Below are 24259 nucleotides of genomic sequence, written 5' to 3' on the forward strand. Positions count from 1 at the left end.
TGTTGTACAGATAAAAAGAATTTACAACAACAACCTGGAGAAAGTGCACAAAAATTTTCTTGTGCCATCGCAGGGTCTTGCGCTCACAGGGGTAATACGATACCATTTGGTCCAAGCGGTCAGTCCCCTTCATGTAAGAGTTGTAGTACATGATTGGTTTTGGCAGCGTTCGTTTTTGGTTTCTCCGGTTGGTGGTTTGGACCATCTCTTTGTCATATTGTGTGGAGATGTAGGTCACCGTCCGCTTATCCCTCCATTTTCCAATCATGACACTTTGGGCATAGTTTGCTATCGTTTCACCTTTGCCCAATGCCTTTGCCTTCACCGCTGGAGGTGTAATGGAGTCTGTCGATGCGTAGGGTGCCGGTAGTGTAGGTTGAATGACGTAAAAGTTTGGATGATAAGACAAAACTATTATAAAAATTTATCCATGAACAGGGAATGGCCTTTCCCCAGGAAGTCCCTCATCAGCTTCATGACGACTTTGACGGTATGACCTTTGGCCACTACAAGAGTCATGACTCCCCGTGTAAACATGGAAGCGCAGCATGAGTCCCTCGGGTTCATTCAGGGAATAAATTTTGATCCCATATTTGTGGCGCTTGCCCTTTACGTACTGGCGGAAGACCAGTCTGCCACGCCACAGTACCATCTCTTCGTCGATTGTCAGTTCACGGTCGGGATAATAGATCTGTCGCATCTTATTGTTGAAATATTCAACAATATTTTTGAATTTTAAAAGACCGGTTGTTAGCAGGTTCAGGGTGATCAGGGGTAATCAACTCTTAAATAATGCAGACATCTCAAAATGCCAAGAAATCGATCTCGAGACATGTACTCCTTGAACATAGGAAAGTTCAACAACCGATGAGTTTTCCAATAAATCGTTCAATCGATTCAATCTGACGTTGCCAGTCAACAGTAGAAGGCCTAAGAATGTTCTTAGTTCGGGCCAAACACTAAGTCCTTCCATTTGGTTATGCGAGACGCGGGAGTAGTGGTGGGGGCCACAAAATAGTTCCAGGGCATACAAGTTGGGTTTGTCTAATAATATTCTCTAAAAACACGGTGTCAAGAAGGAGATTGAACCAGTCAATTGGTTTATTGTCACCTGGAATGGGAACGAGCAAGCCAGGTTGACCAGTAAACGGCAGGTTCACGTAAACCAGCCATGTCGCTGGCCGTGTCAGCCCACTGGGGGTGGGGGATGCCCGCCTTCACCGTCGCTAGAACTGTTCGAATACTCGACTCATTGTCTTCATCAGATGAAAAATTATCGTCAATAACATTATCGTCTTCCTCCATTATGAGTACATACACTTACACAGTCAAACAGACACTATAATCCACTCACACAATATCGCAAAGCATACAAAGCATACACAACAAACGAAAATGGCGAACCGGGGACGAATCACACCAACTGACTCCACCGAAACTGGCACACCAACCGGCACTCGCTATGAGTGTTACAGCCTTCCCAAGCAACTGCTCAGCTCACACTGGGGCAATATGAAAGCAGCTGCTGTATGACGAGTTCGCTCGTCCACCGCCAGGCGCGCCAGGTTCGCATGACGAGCATGCTCGTCACCCGCAGTGAATGTGTTAAGGGCGATGACTCAAGGTTCATGCAAACTCAGTCTGACGAATACTCTTCGCGTTTAACTCTCTGGTTCTTATCTAATAAACTCTTCCCAAACACGTCCAAAACTTAATCAATCATTTTCTCATCGAACCATCTTTTGAACCTTCCTGTAAACAAACCTCCATTTTAATAATGACATTTTTGGCATTTCATCTGTTGTAAAATTTTTGGGTATCCATATTCAAAGTAATCTGAAATGGGATGTCTACATAGATAACATATGTAAAAACATAAACTCATTTATTTACGCCTTGAGATGTTTAGCTTCATTTGGTTTACAGGGTGCTTTTTTGTTCGCTTACCACAGAGACCTCGAGCCCCTTCTCACCTAAGGGTTAATATTTTGGGGGTTTACCAAATAATTTCTCAAGGGTTTTCACTGTCCAAAAGAGGGCATTGAGAATTGTTTTGGGGGACGTGGTCACGTGACAGCTGTAGAGAGTGTTTTCATAGTACCCTAATTATTTTAGAACTCTTGACATAAATTTAACACAAGATAGAAACATAATTTTGTTCCTGGCAGTTTTAAACTTTTTCTTTCTATTAACTCATTTTTTATCAAGGGCCTAAGTTTTACAATTGTATTCCACCTGAAATAAAACATGCACTTAACCCATTGGCCTACTAGTATTTCCAGCCTCTCAACTCCACAGTAAATCCAATTAATTTGGCCCAAAATGGAGAATTTTACTTAAAATTCCATTACTCTAGTTGTACTGTTTAGATTTTAATAAAACTTGGGATATTTAATAAAAGCATCCTAAACTAAATTTTTCACAAAAAAAAAAATTAAAAAGTTAATGTTAATTTTTTAATTTTGTTAATTTGTGTTAATTTTATGTTAATTACAAAATAAACACTTTATTTTTTACTGACAATTATTTATTATTATTATTATTTCAAATTATTATACAATTATTATAATATTATTATACAATTTATTATTATTTCGAATATTTACTCCTACCTGATTGCCTAAAAACACAATATTTTTAGGTTCGTTTGGCTCGTCATTCCATATTGGAAAATTCCATAATCCAGTTACACCACACTGCTAATAACGTCTTTCAACATTCTGTAAATGTAAATCATTCATAGGATCATCGGCATTGTTTAGGCCTACGTCCATTTCTTCAAAATCAATATCTGAGAGGGCATTGTCAGACTCACCGTCGCTGAATTCTTCATCACCATCAATCCTCCACTCTTCTTCCACATGATTAGAACCGATTTCACCATCAGATTCACTTAAAATAAATCCGTCATTGTCAATATAACGATCAATTTCACTACTACGTAAAGCTCCATGTCGCGCCATTGTACACACGCTTAGTTTGTTTACTCGAGTCAGCTGTTTACTTGTTCCGATCATCTGTTTATGTTCCCCTTCCCCAACTGCAGTGTTGCCAAGCAGTAAAGTTAAATTATTCAATTCCCATTATTGCAAAGAACACAGAAACGAAGTTAGGACTGAATGGTGCTGACTTCTTGTGAGAAATAGGCGAACTACTTGGTGGCGAGATAGTTTCGTCAAAGTATTTTACCGTGCATAGCGCTAGCGGCGAGATGGTCTCGTCGAAGTAGGCTAATGGGTTAATATATCAATTTAAAAAATCCTCTGTCTGTTCGAGAAGACTTTCTACAGCTTATGAGAGGGTATGCTAATATTAAGGATCTTGACAGTTATTGCACTGAGCGGTTTTGTCGATGCTAAAATAATATATATGTGTAAATTCCAAAGGATTGTTGTATTTAAAAACATGTTCAATGACGTGATAAATATTTTGACTTTTGGACTAACTTTGGACCATACCTTATACTTTTATGCAGTAAAAATAATGACACAAATTAGCAGCATTGAAGTATCCATGACAGCATACTACTCTTTGTTTAAGTCCTCACTTAATAGTCTCGGGAGGGATAACAATCTCAAATCTTCAAAGGGCGCTTATTATACAAAAGAGAAAAATCGGAGCTGTAAAAGTACTAAGACCATTAGACACATGCCGAGCATCCTTCAAGAAACTGAGAATCCTGTCTGTTGTAGGACTCTACTTTCTAGTGACAATCTTCTTTACAATAAAAACAGGGCAACTAAGGATTGGCGATAGTCTCACTTACAAGAGTAGATACAGGAGCAACTTCCTCATACATCATCAGCCTATTTGAGAAGAAACCCTTCATATCTAGGAGCAATGTTCTTCAACATTCTACCCGAATCCCTAAGAGGATTGCCAGAGAAAACCTTCAAAACATCCTTGAGAAATTGGCTGCTGGGACGTCCAATCTACACTAGCGAAGTTTGTTCAGTGGAGGACATTCGACTTATGACAAACACTGACACATGGACAAATTGTAACAAACATTTATGACCTTTGCTCTACTTCCTAAGAATATGTGCAATAAGATATATTCTATTCTATTTAAATTACTTTTAAGAGTACTTATGGATGGTATTTCACAATAAAAATATGTCTGTTTTATTCTTATATCTAAGTAATTCACATTTTGTTCAAATCAGTCCATAAGGTTTTGTGTGGTTGCTACATTTTCACAAATTTGAACATTCATAATATTAATAGGATTTTAATTTACATAGAGAATAAATTTCATGTATTACAAAAATGTGGTTTGAGAAAATATTAAAACTAATTCAAAGTACATAATATTGATTGAACAGAAAACAAATTGTCTAGCATTTGACACCACGCAACCACTTTATTTTATCATTTGTCTTCTGAATATATAGTATTGTGATAGACATTTAGTTTGCTTAAATTTGTAACAAAAATTGTTTGGAAATAGTTTATTTTGAGGTAATTATTCACTGTATAAGTACTTGTTGAAACAGTCTACGTCATTTAATAATTTTGTTCTTTCTTATAATTAAACTGTCAGAATCCAGAACTTAAAAATTTTAAATACACTTCATTAATCTTAAGGTTAAGTGATTTTTGAGATGAAGTTATATGACAACAAACACACTGGTATAAGTGAGATGAGTTTTATAGTGAGAAACTAATTAAAAACAGTTTTAAAATATTCTCATTTGATTACATGTTTTCTAGGTTTAGCTTTAAAATACTGAGTGTCCACAAATGAACTCCAGAGTTTTGAAGTTAAATATTTTTAGTAATAATCTAGGTCAAAATGTGTTCCACTTGTGTCACAGCATAGAACTGAACAGTATATGATCTCTTTCCTTGTCCTGCTCATCATGTTTCAGATAATAGAGTTTGCTCTAACTCATACCTTAACATCAGAGATGGCTATCCCAATTTGCATATGATGCTAAACAATTCCTCTAATAGTCGAGCTATTATTAGCTGAAATGTGTCATGTCAATTGTAGACTCATTACCAAACCAATGGTTTTTAAATCATTACTATGAAAGCCATTGCCACATCAAAATAGACAATAAGGACTCTACTGTATAAATAAACAATTTTCCAAAAAGTACAATGAAAAAAGATTTATTCTACATATATTATTACAGATAATACAAACAAATAAGTATAATATTTGTGTTGTGTATACATTTAAAATTTCTTTAACCGGAGCAACCTCTGCATCCACAATGAATACATTCCACAATTCGTCCCTGAAACAGGAAGAAACACAAAGTATTAGATACTGTTTTAAAATTTACCAATCGCTGTACCTTTTTATATAGCAAAATCTCATTGAAACTGAAAAATAATTGTGTACAAAAGAAAAATAGGAAAGGCAAGTGATAAGGTACATGTTCAAAGAGTTGTACATATGGTGAACTATCCCTTTTACTATTAGATTCTTTTTTCATGCATTACATGGCTACAGTTTCCAATTGATTAATATACTGTATGAAAGTGACTAGGAAGTTTGTGACCTAATATCACAAACTTCCATCACCTAACTTGTCATCCTTTTATTTTATTGTTCTTATTATTATAGATTCCACACTGCTTCCTTGTACCGAATACGATTTTATAAATAATTAGAATAATATTTAACAATTTTAATTAGGAAGGGAAGTTGTTATAATAGTTTACAAAAATTCACCTTCAGGCTGATAATATCTTATATGACTTACTAACCCCTTGACTGATGGTTTTTTCACTGCAGTAGATGTGTTTTTCAATAAAAAATTTGTGTATTTATATAGAAATTAATTTAATTATGCACAACATTATTATATTTACAAAATATGAGAATAAGATAAAATATTCAGTATTTTTTCATAAACATACTAAGGTACACAATAGGTACAACTTCATAACATTACATAAATTTCCTTAGAAATCTTTGGTGGTATTAAATTAGTGAAACCAGTGGGACACAAAGCAGCACATCGTGTCCCGGCACCGCTGCTCGCCAACATTGGTCTATCTGCAAACGTGGCATGGGCTCTTCAGCTTGTTCTTCTTACTTGTAGCAGGGATGGTGGCAGGAAAATGCCAAGCAGTAAGTCTAAGGGGAGCATCTTAGCCAAAAATTCGTCTGCAAGTCTTTCTCATGCCATTTTAAGTAATCACACAGTCACGTTTATTTACTCACGGTAAACATAACAAAACATTTACAATTAGGGCAACTGGTAATGTAAAAGTGAGGTTACAACCTGTATTCAATACAAACAGAAATAGAATCAGCTGATTACTTAGAACAACTGATTGAATACAGTCATATGGGTTGAATAATGTCGATTGGTTCTGAATGAAATAAATAAAAGAACAACTGCTATCTAGTGGGAACGACAAAAACTATTTCAAACAGTTCCTTATTTATTCTGTTAGGTTGAATTCATATTCAAGCGAGAGATTATTCATCATGAAACATGATTGTGAAAACTGTTTAGCACCACAGTGCTTCCTGCATGGCTTTCGGGATTACTGCTCGAGGCACATAGGGTGCTCCCGAGTTTGTTGCAGCATTACTAATCAAGGGTTAAAGCAGATTAGTATTAACAAAATAAATGTTATTAACATCAATATGTCTGTTCTTAGGGAAAGACATACAGATGCTGAGACTGATAGAACCTGTCGGGTAAACTCCTTCATTAAGCATGTTTGTCTTTCCTGGACATAGGATACTATTTTATTGGGATGGAGATCAAATGTCCACAGGTAAATGTGTGGTATAATTGTACAGTATAGGCTGATTTATTTACAAAAAGATAAGCAGGTATTGTCATGAAAAAGAAACTTATACAATGTAAATTCTTTATACTAAACTATCAACTGAATATGGTTATATCCTGTTTGTTTGACACACATTATTTCTGTTGACATTTCGCTTTTGAAATGCAATTCCACGGTTCTTAATTTGTTAATTCTAAAACATACTTAATCTAATTTGTTTTAGTTTTACATTTGGAAAATGGAGCAGATACCAGTTCTCAAAGCACAATTTTTAACAATGTCAATCTTCCAACACAGCATTAACAACAGAGGTGTAACTAAGGGGGATAGAATCCCCAAAAGGAAATTTTTAATTTTTTTAAATATATGTATGACAGAAATCCAACTTGTTTGAAGTACAGAAATTATATATTTAGCTTTGAATTATACATATCTAATTTATATAATTTACATTTATTCAAATTTATTCCATACCTCCCAACCACAAGAGTGGTGTGGTCTTCAATCAGATTCATCCCCCCCCCCCAACAAATCCCTAGGTACCACACAGATCAACAATAAACTTAAAACTATTTAACAATATGCCTCATTTATAAGCTATACCGTTCTTCAAAAATCCAATTTAGCAATTAAACAATAATAATTAATAATTATATGAAACAATGTGTAATTGATTTTGCCTTTATAATGAATCTAATACTGACGATATCAGATAATATATAGTCCTTGAAGAATAAAAATTATATGTATATCAAACTAAAAAATTAACACAATTGAGAAATGGCCTTGGATTACAAGCCTCTATAGAATGCTAAGGGTTTTAGTGGTTTTCTTAATAAATCTTAGGTCAAAAACTATTATATATACATAAAAACATGCTTACAAGCCTGTATTTACCTTGTTATACTCTTTCTTACAATTTAAAAATTCATGAATTTCTATTTAAATCTTTTAAAGTAGAGTAGTTTATTAGCAATCTTATTAGCAATATTTCTAAACTAAAAGTATTTATATTTATTTTACAATGTCTGATTTGAACACAGCAATTTTCCATTGATATTTATATACAAATGTGTTACACTTTGTATTTTATTTTAGTACAGTGCACTTTAAAATGTGTTTTATCATAATGGGATTTTGCAAAGCTAGCCAACATGGTTTGTTTTATCAGTAAGTTGATTCAATACATCAAGCACTTACTACTAACATACCGATTGACGTCACAGAGTTCACAGAACCATTTGAACACAGATTACACAATATAATTCAGTCAAAACTGGGATACGCATTCTTCCAGAATTTTGCCTTACATTTATAAATCTTAAGGATCAGTCTGATTATTTTACCCTTTCTTTTGTAATTTAAATTGCTTTCCATACAATTATTATAAATCTCAGAAAGGAACAAACCTTGTCCACTTTTTATTCATTTTATTTAGTTACAACATTAATATGGTTTCCATACTGTCTTCATATTCACAAAAAACTAATACAAAACAATGGTGGCAGATACTGTGAATATCATGGGGAGGGTAGCAAGCAATGATTTAATCATTAAAGATGACATTGTAGGCACTTTTTACTTACTGGATATACTTTTTTATTAATTTAAAATCTATTTTTTTGTAATGTAAACAAAAGTCTACATGGCCGGGACAACAGTAGAATAGCCAGATGGAAGTTTTGAACATTATTGTTAGCCTGAGGGAGGATCCTACAAATCTCCATTGTATGCAAATCCAAACTGATTACATTCATAGAAAACCTTTTTATTCCCATGAATCAGGCATAACCATTTAAAAGGTTTGACAGGGCAATTATGAACTTTATGAGAACAATATGAGTGGACCATACATCCTACCCACCTCTTCCAATTTCGCTTTGGGCACTCGACAAATGCAGCTGGTACCGAAGTTGGTGTCCCTTGCTTGTATGCATCGAAGGCAACAGAGATTCTCGTAGCCTTGTTTCTTCCATTTAGCAATTAGGTTTTTGTCTGCGATGTTCTCGTTTAGGCAATACTCATATAGCTCTGCAATAGTGAAGTCTGGGTTAAAAAATTAGTTCATAGTTTGTTTTTTGGTGAGAAACTTTACAGTAGGCCCACATTTCATAATAAGTTGGTCAAAAGAACTACTAATGACTTGTTTATTTATGTGGAATAATTTAGCAAACTTTGTATATTTTGTACTGTGCACTCAGTCTTGATATATTAAGTCTTGAAAGTTGGCTGTACTGATAGCCATCTTGATTTTAACCCATAAAACTTAAAACACTTTGACAACACTATTTTGACTCATAGAACCATGGGAGACTGTTCATTTTAAAAATAAGATTAATACCCATCCAAACGTTTTTTAGTTTTACAATTTTTGTACTGGTCATTCAGAAAAAGATCTCAAATTGTTTTGTTATTCAACATTTAATATAAAAAACACACTTAAAGAAGAGCTAAAAGCGTTTGGATATGTATTAATTATATCTTTAACAGTAGGATAAACAAAATTGAAAAACACCAATATAACTTCATTACTTTACCGTATTATTCTAAACAATTTGGTAAAAAAACTTACCAAATACTAACAAATTGGGTTACTTAAAATAGGTATTAATAACACATATAAAAATAGATTTGGCAGTGTGTCTCAATATAAATTTGCTCATTTCAAAAGGTTAAACCATAAATACAATGTCTTGGCACCTTGAATATTTTAATTTAAGGATGTATTAAAAAAAAGAATCAGATGCTTCATGAGACATCTATTCAAAACTCTGTCGCTCTTTAAATCAATCACCTTCTTAAAAAATTATTGTTAAGATAAACGTGGTAGATTAGTGACATTTAAGTATTTCACAATTTATTTGAAACATCTCAAAAAATGTTCAAAACTTAATTGAAGTAATAGTGACAAAAAGTTACTTTTAATACAAAAATAGAATTTCTTTTGAAAGAGGACGCATTTTGAAAATATAATAATAGATTTTTTAAAACAGCTGAAATTTTTTAAATAATTTTGTATCAGTTAAAAATGTAAAATAATGGTTGCACAAAAATAAAAAAATAGTCATTCGACCCTTTTAGCGCCAAGAGCCTATATATAGGCTCAACATGTCACAAAACGCCAAGAGCCTTTATTTAGGCTCAAGCTAAGTTGGTGGTGAAACGCAAGGTCTATAGGTTTGGACAAGTTCGGATGTTAAGCTCCAAGAGCCTTTATTTAGGCTCTCAACATTTTCATGCAGTACATAGCCATTTATTGACTAATACTAATAAAATTAGTACTGGTTAAAGCATTTTAAGTAAAATGTACTATAGCAAATAGCACTGCATAGACATTCATATAATATTTAAAAAATTAATAAATTGTTAGTATTATTTTACCAAATTTTCATAGGCCTTTCTCAATTAAATATATTACACTATAATACAGATGTTTGTTGAGTAAATATTCTTTCAGGCAATTATTGAGCTCTTAATTTACACACAAAAAATGGAAAAGTATCTAAATTTTAAAGGAATACAATTTTAACAGATCAACATTTCATAAATTCCATTACACGTCATTGTTCTATTAATAACAAAAAAAATTAGGTCAAAATCATTAGTTCATGATAAAATCTAGCGAATTGAGAATGTTTTATATCTATATGTGTCATAATTCGTAAAATTGCCCTGGCACTACTGCGACACCCCACAGCAACTGACGGGATAGCCCGCACCAGTAACTCTGGAGTTATGTGACGCGACCTGCCCAATATGCTTGGTGCTAAAAGGGTAAATAGAGATGCTCAATACTCAAATAATGTTGTGTAATGTTTAAACTTGATGTAGCTATTCATAACCATAAAATTCACATTAAACATTTGCTTTAACACGTTCCCGACAACAGCTTATTTCTGAACTTTTTTATTGGCTTCACAATTTTGCACAAACAAAATTATTTCACTGTTTTTTTTTTTCAATGTGTTTTCATGTACCCCAAGACGTATCTGAAAAGTTAATTTACCTTAAGAATTAAGCAATTATGCGCCCAACGGGGCACGTGATTGTCTAAGGTATTTATTTAAGCCCAGGATCACATGTAACAAACCACCAAGACAGTGTACCCAATAGAGTACATGTCACCGTGAACGCGTTAAGGGAAGTAAAATAAATTAAACTATCTCAATCAGAATCGACATTAATATTTCGAATCAAATAATATTTTGATTTTATGTAGGAAAACTTACTCTTAATCTACAGATAATTTAAATATTTCAAAAGAATAACCATAAACAATTGCCTGTGAACTGAAAAATACTATTCAATATATAGCCTATTGAAATTTTGTTCGTTTCTGCCTAGATAATGATAACTATCTGGCCATTAAAAATTTGGCAAATTAATACAATTACTGTGTTGCTTTACTTACCCCTACTAATAGCTTTACGACGGTAAAACAAATCATAGATGTATCTCGACTTCTGATGGTGAATCTTAAAAATAGGCCACAGGGATTCCACCTTTCGCTTCCCTTCATGTGGTTCTGTCTCAGCTGGAAAAAAATCAAGTTTAGTTTTTGTTTGCAAGGCCCAGTAGACAATATTAACAGACAGATCTATAATCAAGAATTCGTTCTAACTTTTATCATAGGAAAATTATGTGAAGTTGAAAGCTTGATTTAGTTTAACTGAATCTACAATTTGAAGAAACCATGTCTTAGTAAAATAATTAAAATAATTTAAGTACCAGTAATCAATGTCTTTTTCAGCCTGTTCTTGACAACTGTTATTTCATCCAAAACTCAGTAAACCCTCTAACTTGAATTCATCATACATATACATTAATGGTATATGTATGTATGTATGTCATCATCATACATCAATGGTAATTCCAAACTGACAACACCAGATATTAGGGACTGAAGCAAAATTTGTGTAATATGTAGAAAAATAAACAAATTGACAAACAAAATATACATGTGACTATAGTCACGCGTTTGCTGCAATAATCATATGTCTGCGACTATGGTTGTCCAAATAGTGGTTTGTCTGCACCAGACCAATAAATTGAAGCCAATAAAATATGTTTTATCATCTTTTAAAGCAAATTCATGAAGTTGTCCTGGAAAGTTGACTGTTATTTTGAATGCAACCAAGTTACTTCCTAAAAAGTAAAATATTATTTTTACTAACTGAAAAGTTTTATTTTTCAAATTACTTTATCAGCATCGGTTGGTTATAACGATGATTATAATTTTTTTTTGTTTTTTTTCCCTTGGGGTGGCCTACTGCCATGCACTTAAGCCTCAAGGGCTTTTTGCGCACACCGGAAACACCATGAGGCCTACCAGTCTACAACTTCAGCAGTTCAACAAACCGCCGAAAACAACCTATCAAGTCCTCCTGGGAAAATTCACCACCCCTGTCCAAGCTACCAAAGATGGCATACCGCTCTCTTGCTATTGCAGGGCAATCAAAGAGCAGGTGCTCAGCAGTCTCCTCCTGCTCATTACACCTTCCACAGAGCGGATCCTCTTAATAATATTGTTTGTCCATATCAAAATATAAAACTGGATCAATTTATTGTACAATACCCGGCTCTTGTCGATATGAAATATTATTCTCAGAAGGTCTAAAGTAACAAAAACATCTTTTATTTGTGTCAAATTCCCTTGATTTCAGTATTATTGTTAGTTTACATATCCAAAAATGGCGCAACGGCTGATGTCAGCAGCAACCAATTAATACGAAGTTGATTCACAGTCACAAGACAACATGACGCCCAGCACAGGTGTAGAAGAAAATATTACTCCACACAAGAAAAGTGGTTCCACATTTAATGTTCTATAACTTTGTTATTTGTCGTTGTCACTCATTGAAATTTTATATTGTTTTGTTGAGGAGGATGTCAGCACAGTAGATTAGTGACACAAAACTCGTCTTTTGCCACTATGGCCATTAATTTCATATTTACTAAATTATTATTTTTTATTTATAAAAACATAGCTATAATATACTATACTAATTGTAAATACCTATAAGATAATTCAGTTCCACATATTGGTTTTATATTGTACAGTAGGGCTGCAATATGATAAGTGTCCAACACTCGAATGATCGATAATATCGAATCATGATTAGAACAATTTAAATGCTGTCAAACATGTTTACTCTGTTAAGTAGTTGTAAGCACTATGCTGCTCAAACTTAGTATAAATAAACTTTGATTATTTTCTATAATCTAAAATGGGTATATTTCTTTGATATATAAAAATATAGCTTCACTATAATTCAATCTTAAAAGTCTATTGCATAATTCAGTTCCAATATTATTGTTCAAAATTAATTGAAACACAATCATGTGTATGGTATTTGATTAATGGCCTCATGAGACAGGAAATACTGTTGTTTGTCGATAACCCACCACACACTTAAGTGTTAGGCAGTATTACATTCCAGTAACCTGATAGTGTACCAAATTTTAACAAACTCACTACAATGTAACATAGACAGATAAACTAATAAAGTTATAAACAGGTTAATTCAAATTTTCACTTTACAACAAAAGTATTGGGTGCTACGAAGTCCTTATCTATTACGTGTTAGTAGACCATACATACGTACGTATTATAAATATAAAAAGTTAAAGTTAACCTCTAACTTACAAGCGCTCACATGACCTGAGCTTGAATTTGGATACTATCTCGAGGGATATTTTTCTTATTTTACCAGAAGTGTGGGTGGCACTGAAGCCTGCACTGATGGCTAGAGGCATTTATGATTGGTATTTTCCTATCCTCAGATCACGTCCTAGATTGTCCAACTTCTCTGAACATATTGTAAGATATAGGATGTTATTTGAAATTGGGAAAATACCAATCAGAAATGCCTTTAACGCCAACCCGGACTTTTGGCAAATTAAGAATACATCCCTTGAGATAGTACCGAAATTCAAGCTCAGGTGATGTGAGCACGAAATGGCTTCAGCTGTTACTGGTTACAGACTAACCTAAAACCAGAAAATTGTTATGAGAGCACCAAATCATTCAGCACAGTTATTACTCAAATAACAGTATCCCACTAATAGGTTACCATTGAATTACCTGTTACTTACCCTCAGAGCTGTTAGGGCCTAGAGGGGGACACAGGAGGTCATTTGCCCCGGGCGGTATAATTCTATGGGTGGAAAAAATATAGAAAGTTGTGTTGTTGTGTCATAACTGTTTACACATAGCTTTATCAGTCTCCGCGCGAATCGTTTTACTTGAAGATCAGTATAGTAAAATACTAAATATTACAGCTACACTAACAGGAGTGATATTAAAAGTTAGCCTGTTTATTTCTTCGTTTAGTTATAAAAAGCAAATTATAAATTTCAACCAAACTACATCTTCCAAAATTTATAACTCGGAAACTTAAGATCTGATTAAGACCAAAAGTTTTGTAATTGTACTTTTAGAATTACTACATATGAAAAAAGTTGTTACTAAATTATTATCTTTCTGACCGGGCGGATAAAAAGTCAGCATTGAGTATGTTGAGTGGAGTTTTAAAACCATTATATAAGGCGTTTCAGTTTGTAAATTGCTATTTAAAACGATTAATTTTTAACACAAATTTCAATGAACAAGGTTCTGTTAACCTACCGCGGTCGGTGCCTCCTCGTTTAAACGAACAAACCACCAGACTACCGAGGCAACACCGCCTGCGCAATAAAAAGTTAGGCAAACATATATATTTGAATGTTCAAAACTATTTCTTTATCCTGTCAAAATGAAACTAGTTAGCAATGTACACTTCCGTCTTCAAATTCATAGCAAAAAGTTGTAGCTAGTACTTTGTTCTCTTAGGACAAGAAGCTTATAAATTGCACTTAGTCCTGTAAGAACCTTTGTGCTGCTTCCGGAGTGATAAGATATTCAGCATGGGTAAGGTTAGGGAGTAGGGGCCGCCTCCTATCGAGATCCATGAGGAAGAATTAGGGTACTACATCTCAGTCATCCCGGAAGAAGGGGAGGCCAGCTCTGAACCAGCCTCTCCAGTCAAAGTAGGCAGGGGGTGGCACACCCTTGTTGAGGTTAACAAGAACCTCTGAGGTAAAGGGCCCCATACACCTGCGAGTCTGGCTCGCGAGCCTGGCTCGACTCGCCTAGAAATGGACCAAATCCGTCAGTGTATGGACAATAAAGAGCCGAGCCGAGTCAAACTCAGGCGAGCCGAGCCGGATCCGCCACTGCTTGCCGTGAGGCTCGGCTCGGCTTGGCTCAGCTCGGCTCGGGCATCAGTTCGCCAGTGTATGGCGCATTACGGATCGGACTCGTGCCCTCACCACAGAAAAATATGTTCATTCTGTTTTCACTACTCCAGGCCAAACGTTACGCACCACTCGTTCCGCAAAGGTTAAGGTGTTTTGTTTGTTTTGAGTTAACATGGCTGACTCCAAGTTATTTATGAGCCCTGATTTTTTAACAACATTCACTGAAGAGTATCGAAATTTGCCGTGTTTGTGGAAGGTACGAAGTGCGGAGTATTCCAACAAGTTTAAACGGGATACTGCCTGGGAACATCTCCTCCAAATTACGAAAGAAAATATTCCGAATGCAGACAATAACTTTGTAAAAAGGAAAGTTGATAACCTTAGGGCAGCATTCAGGAAGAAATTGAGGAAGGTTACCCTTTTCTTCCGTTTCTTCTTAAATCCACCTAGCTCATTTAACACTATGACCGCAGCTGCAACCTTCTTCGAAAAACTCATGTTTGCAACTGGGCGAGCAAGATACGTAGGTGTATGGTGAATAATCAGCGGATCCGGCTCGCGAGCTAGGCTCGGCGAGCCAGGCTCGCGAGCCAGACTCGTAGGTGTATGGGGCCCTTAAGGGAACAAATCCCACCAACTCCAACAGTCATCTTCCACAGTAGACTAGACCTATCGAATTGCCCATGAACCCCATAATCTCAACATTTGCGGTTAGTGATGTGCCGCTACTGGACATCCATAAGATTGCCCAGATTGAAGTGGCACATCGGTGGGTTCAACTTGTAGGTATAAACCAGCCAGAAGTGATCCCTGCTGGGTACGTAGCTAGTACTTGTAACTGTAAATATCCACATGTTGATGTTTCTTCGTCAAATTTAAAATATTTTATACACATTTATAGTCTAGTTATTTATAGTTAAGGTTAAAATGTCTGAAAAATCTTATATTTGACAAAATATAAACATGTTTTTGTTTAACCTCTCATTACAATTAGTCCAAAGACCTTTGTGCTTGCTTCCGAAGTGACAGAATATTTAGGATTGGTACGGTTGGGTATAGAGACCACCTCCTGTCGAAAACCAAAAGGACGGATATCAGGCACTATATCGCTTGAAAAAAAGAGAGGCTAGCCTATCCAGTCAAAACGGGCAATTGAATAGCAAGTCTAGATTCAAACTAGACTGTCTTTGACACTACGGCTGGACTCAAAATCACAAACTGTCAGAAGCAAGTATTGCGAGTTAATTTGCGAGAAATATATTATATAATTTTTTTAGAACTTTTGATAACATACAAACCATACATACATACGACCATACATACATACCAATGGACCATACATACGAACGGGCCGCCGCACAAGGAAAGAGCGCCTTTGTCGAGACCACATGAGCGCTAGTCTATGGATGTTGTGAGGCATTTGAAATAATGTCGGATGCCTAAGTCAAATTTTATATCTAACCACAACCGCCGTAAACAAAAAGTCCGTCCAAATTAACCTAACCTTACTTTATTCATGTCATTGTATGTTTGGGTTGTTTTGTTTCATGTATAACTTTAAAATATCAGAAGAATTTATGGTACTTTGGGATTATACCGACCACACCAGTATGAAGAACAAAAAAAATATAAATTTATAGAAAGAAACATGATAGAACGAAAAAACACTCTTTAATTACAAAATTACAAACTTCCAACGATTATCAATTGTTAATGGGGTCAGATTCCGTTATATGCCCCCAACGCTTAAACTTTTTTCAATGAACTTAGAACGTTATAAAACGATGTAGTTGAGTAACAGAACTAACATTCCATCAATCAACAAGCATTTCCAGGTATTGTGATCGGTATTGTTGTCGCTGTTATCTTATCTTTCTCGTGAATCCCGATTACGGCAGGCCACAAGGCATCACATGATTATTTAAGTTTTTTGCACGGTACATAATTGCCTTTCCATTACAATTCAATTTATATTCCTGATCAGCCCCTCTAGAATTTGATATTTTACTGATAGGTACTATCTCGAGGGATGTTTTTCTTTCGTCGACATCAGCGCGGGGCAGCACGCCCGCGCTGATGGCCGGAGGCACTCGCATTTTGGGTGGCGGAGTGTGATCAAGAATAAAAACAAGTTTTCAGTGTTTTTTTCAATAAAGAGTTTAGTTTTTGTTTGGTAATGTTTGTTTTTGTTGAATTATTGTGTTTGGAGAAATGTAGGGGGTAAAATACGGAAGTACAACAAAGTGACCACAGCTGAACGGGCAGCGAGACTCTGCAATCACGTTATCTACTAGACCGCTCGACTTTGACCTCTGTCTGAGGATGGGGAGGGGTTTGCGATAAGACAATTCCTGTTTTATATTGACGAAATATTGTTCTACGCTAATATAGTAATCAGTAGAAGCAAAATGTCAAATAACGATTCATGTCTGGGTATGGTCGGTATAATCCCAAAGTACCGAATTTATTGATGAATATGTGGACCAATTTTTAGTAATAGTAGGGTCAAAGCTAGCACTACACAATCATCATAACCAGGATCAAACATATCCAAAATTTTGACAAACAGTGAATTTAGGGCTCTTCATGTCTTTTCGGAAGAAGGGAAAGCCTAAAGCAGACAGGAGGTGGCACGCACTTATGTCTAGCAAGAATCTTTGATTCTTTAGGAACCCCAGCAACTCCAACAGCCATTTTCCGCAGTAGACTAGACCTATCGAACTACCCTTGAATCTCAACATTTGTTGTTACTGTTGTGCCGCTCTTGGACATCCATAAGGTTGCCCAGATTTAAGTAACATCAGTTTTTTCTTATGCCCAGTGTGGGTTCAGTTGGAAGATATAAACCAACCAGAAGTGAACCCTCCTAGGGGTGGATGGCCTTAAAATGGATAACAATTATTGTAAGAAGATGTTACATCTCAATCAACTTTTAAACTATTATTATTATTAGCAACACAGACGAAAATTACTCTCAACATACACATCACAACATAACTCCAAATATTCCTTACTCTTCTAGTTTCTGGCGATTCGGAGGAGAGCAAGCTGAAGTTAATTAAAAACTATTTAATAAGCACTGTGATACAGATTAACAATTTTAAATATTGAAATAATTGAACATCAAAGAGCATTAAAATTTCATTTGACATAATCAATATATATGCAGCAAAAATTCTTGAAAAGTTAAATTGTATTACGTCCAAAAATAATATTCATTTTTTTACCATGTGATAGTTTATTACAAAGTTTCAATGCAGAATTTAGTGTACCCTTTTAAAAGATTGCGTCTGTTTCACTTATAAAACCACTAGTGAATTGTATTAACTGAAAAATGTATTTGACCATTAGTTCTGTTGTTGTGCCATTGTGAAAATTTTGAAAATACGAGGTATTAATGTCCTAATATATAATTATGGCAACAACAAAATGTATTAATTTTAAAATATACTTAATTTAAATAGATATAAAAAGTTACATATATAAAATTCTTTTAGTTTTCAACCAAAATTTGTAGTTTTAAAAATGTACATAATTAAACTGCAGATAAAAAAAATACATAAATCAAACTGTTTAATTTGTTCTGGCCACTTCAAAATTTCGTTTTTTATTTACTCAATGTAACTGCAAATATACATATACATACATATATAAAATTTCAATAAACATAGAATCGCAAAAAGTACTTGCTTCGCCGGGACTTTAACCCGGATCTCTCACTTGCCGGGTGAATGTGCTACCATTACACCACAGAGCCCTCACTTTTTACGATTCAATTATTTTGTATTTGGCCGTATCTGTCACATATGCGTTTAAATAACCAAACTAACATATGACCGGAAGACCAAATACCTATCAAATGACTTTTATTTACATTAAATTTGTATAAGGGGCAATAGCCTAATTTAATTTCAATAAACATAGAATCGTAAAAAGTACTTGCTCCGCTGGGACTCAAACATATATATATGTTTCGGTTTGTCCTCATCAAAATCAAATACAAACGATAAACTTCATTCTATCATCGCTACAAAATACCATGATTATAATAATATTAATAACTACTCTGATTATTTACCTGATTTAGAAGCAGCATAAAAGTAAATTTACAGAGTTTACAGGTGGACAGAGTTGATTGGTGGGAAAGGTCGACTGGGCTCCAGTATAATAAGTGACCACCAACACAATCGGATTATGATAACTTGAAATTCGAATCATTGATATTTATGACCATCTAAAGTACTGTCGGACCAAATAACGTAATACATATTTCAAAGAACAATTTGGTTTTGTTAGTTTTCAATCTTAGAAATCAATGTATAACTATTAATATAATTTACAAATTGAAACATAATATATAAGTAATATAATTACAACAAAACAATAACATTTACTCACCTTTTGTATTTTCAAGGATAAATGTAATTATTTGTGAAACAGTCATGAAGACACGTACGTCACTGTTCTTGCCGTCAATAACAAAACACATTATTTTGAATTTATTTCCAAACATGATTTTACTTTGAATTAATTTTGACCAATAATGTTGAACTGAATTGTTTTATACTTTTAAAATCGTTTCAGAGGGAAGCTAAACTTTTTTATGTAAAATAAATGTATTTGTTTCCGATAACATAAAATAACTAAACTTTATTTAAATGACATTTGAGCAGCGTAGTGCTAACGATTACTTTAGCCAATCTGAAATGGTATCTGTGCAGGTACTGTAAATTCATTAATTCAAACGTCATAGTTTGTTTGATTTCAACTACAATAATTGTACATGATTTTTCATTATATTCATAATAACAAATTTATAATGTACAACAAAAATCTTCTCAAGATCATTTTTAGATATGTGTTTGTTCTTACTTATCTTGCTGTGAAACACTTTAATTTCCACTTTTAATTCTAGTTTTCATCTCGTCAATACAAACTAGACACTTTGGATTTAAAGGGGCAAGGTTATTATTATAAGGCATTATCTTGTAACCATTTGAAACATTGTTTTTAAAATGATTTTAAGCCAATATCTGCATATTCATCGCCATTGTTCTTGTTGTTGTCACTAGCCTTCTCCTACATAAACTAAATAACACCAGCTGGTAATGACGTCACTAGTCTAAATAAAAAAAGCTGACAATGATTAATTATTATAAATGTCTATAGGCCAAATATCGTATTCTATAGTACCGATATTTAAAATCAGTAATCATAATCTGATTGTGTTGGTGGCCGCTTATTATACTGCAGCCACAATTTCAGGATTTGCCCCCCCTGGAAAGATTTGTAGCTGGATTTCTGCTGACACTAATAGTACCCATCTGTAATAGCAGCAAGTACAATAGTTATGCACATGTTTTATTTGTATTAGACAAGTTTATCCTTCAAAATAGTTTAGATTATAAGAAATAGGCCTATTGATGATTTGATTCTTGTGGTGGCTGCTTATTGTACTGCACCTTTTATGTTTATAAAATCATATTTACAATCTCAACCAGACTATAGGTTTATGAAAATGCATTAATTAAAACACAACTCTAAAACTTACCTTCTCTCATTTTTTGCTCCAATTCTTCAAGGGTAGGTTCAATAAGTTCCCAACCTTCTGGAGGTGACTTCTTACTCCTTCGCACTTTAGGCATGTTGTAAAATCAGGAAGAATATGATAAGGTATAATAATGAGTTTATCAAGCTATGATTGAAAATAACTAATATAACCTATATATATATAGCCAATATTTTCTTCTCTTGTGTTGACGGTAAACTAACAGAACAGCTGAGTTTACCGAAGAAAATAATATATTTATTATAATACAGTACACTATGCAAAAGGTAGGCAAATATCACACTCACAGAACTCGCATACAACTACCTAACATCTTACTAATGTAATCCCAACAGACAATAACTTTTTATGTCTGACGTTTGTGTGCTTCTTATGCTGATGCATGTTTGTCTTTCCAAACAAAAACATAATAGTCAGTGTGACCACCTGATTGTAAAGTATTCAAATCAATGTAGCATAACCGGTAATACTATATAAATAATAATTTCTTCTATTTTTACTACTTTTTTTATGTATGGTAGATCAATTTTTATACTTTTACTAATGTTATTTTGTTATGATTTTTCAAATATTATTTTAAAGCTTATACAAGTGGCTGTGTTTTAAGGTTTGAAATATGACAACTTCCAGATGTCACCTTGCAAGGGATGGTAGACATCTGAATAAGGAGGGTAATTTTCTACTGGGTTTCATAATGAATCAGATTCTTTCTAAGGTAAGTGCTCATAAGGACGAAACACAATCCTTTGAACCAGGTACACCTGAACCTGATACTCCTACTGCTCCTGAAACTAAACCTTATACACCTGAACCCGAACCAGATACTCCTGCTCTTACGTCGGGAAACGATTCAACACCTCATCCCAATCCCACATCTTAGCACAACGTGACTTTTTCCCCGTTGCTTCAGCCTTGGACTTCAGTCCAGGTGATGTACGCAATGGCTTTCATAATACCTCCCTGAAGGTCCTTCATCAGAATATACGGGGTTTAAATTCTAATTATGAAACTCTCCAGCTTTTCATTCAGGAAGAAAATCCAATGGTAGTGTGTATTAGTGAGCATCACGTTAACCAATTCGGCATTTTGCAATCGGATGGTTATGTGATGGCAAGTTCGTTCTGTAGATCCGGAATGGAAAAGGGTGGAGTTGCTCTCTTCATTAAACCAGATGCTTCCTTTTCCCTTATTGATGTCTCTGACTACTGCGTTGAAGGTTTCTGTGAATTGGTGGCCATTTCTGTTGAGCTAGACAGTAGAAAACTTTATATTGTTGGGGTATATAGACCCCCCCTTAATTGCAAGGAGGTCTTCTACAAAAATATTTATGATTGTCTTTCACAGGTTGTGAAAGGGAGTGCAAATACAATTGTCCTGGGCGATTTCAATATTGATTTAACGGGTTCTTCTAACGACTCCAAAACTATACTAAACTATATGCTGTCCTTTGGTCTTCGCCAAACCATTCGTTCGTATACACGAGAGTTTAAGAAGTCTAGAACCCTGATTGATCATATATACACAGATATACCTGAACCCTGTTTTTCGAGCTCTGTTATAGTGTCATACTTAAGTGACCATCATGCACAGGCTGCAATTGTTGGCTCTCAATCATCTTCAAAGTCATCCCCAGCTCTTTTCCGCTACAACCGTGTTTTCTCAGAGGAAAACATTAGTCTCTTCAAATATTACTTGAATAAGGAAAACTGGGCTGATTTGTATTCATTGACTGACTTAAATGCAAAGTTTGAGCTGTTCTTGAGTCACACTGACTATTATTTCAACGTTTGTTTCCCCTTGGTCAGGAGAAAGGTCCCTTCAGAGAGTAGGGACAAGTGTAGGATTAAGCTAGATGGTGAGGCGATAAGGGTTAGGGAACAGTTAAGATCCTCTTACTTGGAATCGAAAGATTTGCCTTCTGTCCACCCCCTTAGGTAAATATATCTTGGCCTCAAGAAGTTGTATCGTAAGCTTATTCTGAAACTCAAGTCTGATAGTGTGGCTAAGCGGCTCAGAACGTCATCTAATAAAACCAAAACACTTTGGGGGATCGTTAATCAGAGTCGAGGTTCACATGACTTTAAAAAGTACCAAAAAACCAGAAATCAGGAATAATTTAGGAGAGGTGATCCCTCAGAAGTGTGTAATATTTTCAATGATTATTTTCTTAATGTGGGTGATAAGTCCAACAAGGTTCCGCCTAATGTTAGCTCTTCTGCCTTGAGCACATGTCCTCTGAATTCGTTTTTCTTGTCGCCTACTAATCCTATGGAGATTGCTGAGTCAGTTCGCAGCCTAAAATCAAAGAATTCCGCTGGTTCAGATGGAATATCATCTGCTTTGTTGAAAAACGTAGTCTTAGAGCTGGCAGAGCCACTCAGTGAATTGATTAATCATTCATTTTCAATAGGTATATTTCCTGACTGTTTGAAACTCGCTATGGTCACCCCTTTGTACAAGAAAGGCTGCAATCTGGACTGTTCAAATTACAGGCCGATTTCTGTAGTTTCAACCTTCTCTAAAGTTATAGAGAAAATAGTATTAAAAAGGCTTTGGAGTTTCCTACAGCACAACAAGCTGATGTTTCAACATCAATATGGGTTCACCCAAGGGAAAAGTACTGTTGACGCAATGTTCTGTGTCGTGCAGAACATTGTTGATACTATTGACTCGGGTAACCGGTCTAGTGGCTTATTTTTTGATTTAACTAAAGCCTTTGATTTAGTTGATCACGTTCTTCTTCTAAATAAATTGTCTATCATGGGGATTAGAGGTGTCGCACTTCAGTGGTTTCAATCATATCTGGTCAAAAGGGCACAGTTTGTTAAGGTTAGTTCTATTGATGCGTCAAATAACATCTGCAATAGTTTTTCCACGAAGGGGTTGCTGTTTTTAGCTGATAAGATAGTGTAAACTTGAAAAAGTAAAATTATTTTATTGAGAGACATTATTATATTTTGTTATGATTTGTTGACTTGGCATATACATTGTTAACTCTGTCTACATGCTGAATAAAGAATTTGAATTTGAATTTGAAAATTCCAATTTTTTGCACGTAGCCATTCCCTGCTTGTATTTTACCCCCGATAATCTAATATCAGAACTTCCGGTATTGAATTAAGATAAAGGAGATTAGCAAAATTTTCCGCTCAGCCTAAACTTGTGTTTTGTTACCGTAAGTTGAGTTATATGAATATATTATAAGCATTTTAACTGAAGATCATTCATGTAATACAAATTGTTTGTTGTTTAGTGTAAGATTTTAAATTGAAGGGGTTTAACTTAACTTTTGTTAATAGTTGTGTGATCCATTTTGAGAATACGTGAAGCACTCTTATTGCGAAATACTGTTTATTTGATTGTATTTTAAAGTCTCAATTAAATCTAATTAGTTTGGATCTTGCACATAAATTCGCTTAATTTTGAGATTGAACTTTATACAAACCGAATACCGAACTTAAGTATTTATTCTAAATACATGAGGATCCTGTTCAGGAAATTGAACGTCGATGATTGTGTCTCCTACTCTTCGAAATATCGACTATTATAGCTTCTCTTTATTTACAAATAAGTTGGTAATATCTAAAAGTATCGAATCCCATCTTCTCCTAATCTAATTGATAAATTTAAATTTAACAATAATATCAAGCTTGACCTAAATTCTTGGCTTTCATTCCTAAATGTTAAATA

General features: G+C 34.5%; 1 protein-coding gene across 1 annotated transcript; it reads right to left on the reverse strand.

The window, feature by feature from the left end:
• Positions 1-5102: 5102 nt before the first annotated feature.
• LOC124354441 (protein BUD31 homolog) lies at positions 5103-20955 on the reverse strand. Its single transcript, XM_046804888.1, has 5 exons — positions 20857-20955; positions 20552-20695; positions 11174-11296; positions 8627-8793; positions 5103-5246 (listed from the first exon to the last, which is right to left on the reverse strand). Exons 2-5 carry the CDS (start codon positions 20643-20645, stop codon positions 5196-5198), a joined length of 435 nt encoding a protein of 144 aa, XP_046660844.1. The 5' UTR covers positions 20646-20695; positions 20857-20955; the 3' UTR covers positions 5103-5195.
• Between the last annotated feature and the right edge of the window lie 3304 nt (positions 20956-24259).

This window comes from Homalodisca vitripennis, chromosome 2 (genome assembly GCF_021130785.1).
Source record: "Homalodisca vitripennis isolate AUS2020 chromosome 2, UT_GWSS_2.1, whole genome shotgun sequence".
Classification (NCBI taxonomy): Eukaryota; Metazoa; Arthropoda; class Insecta; order Hemiptera; family Cicadellidae; genus Homalodisca; species Homalodisca vitripennis.

What these genes read in the sequence shown, in the direction of transcription:
- LOC124354441 (XM_046804888.1), bottom strand. Translation starts at nt 20,645, where the DNA reads ATGCCTAAAGTGCGAAGGAGTAAGAAGTCACCTCCAGAAGGTTGGGAA. An exon ending in TCGTAAAGCTATTAGTAGGG is followed by an intron (nt 8,794 to 11,173) that starts GTAAGTAAAGCA and finishes TCACTATTGCAG; the next exon opens with AGCTATATGAGTATTGCCTA. An exon ending in CCAAAGCGAAATTGGAAGAG is followed by an intron (nt 5,247 to 8,626) that starts GTGGGTAGGATG and finishes TTCCTGTTTCAG; the next exon opens with GGACGAATTGTGGAATGTAT.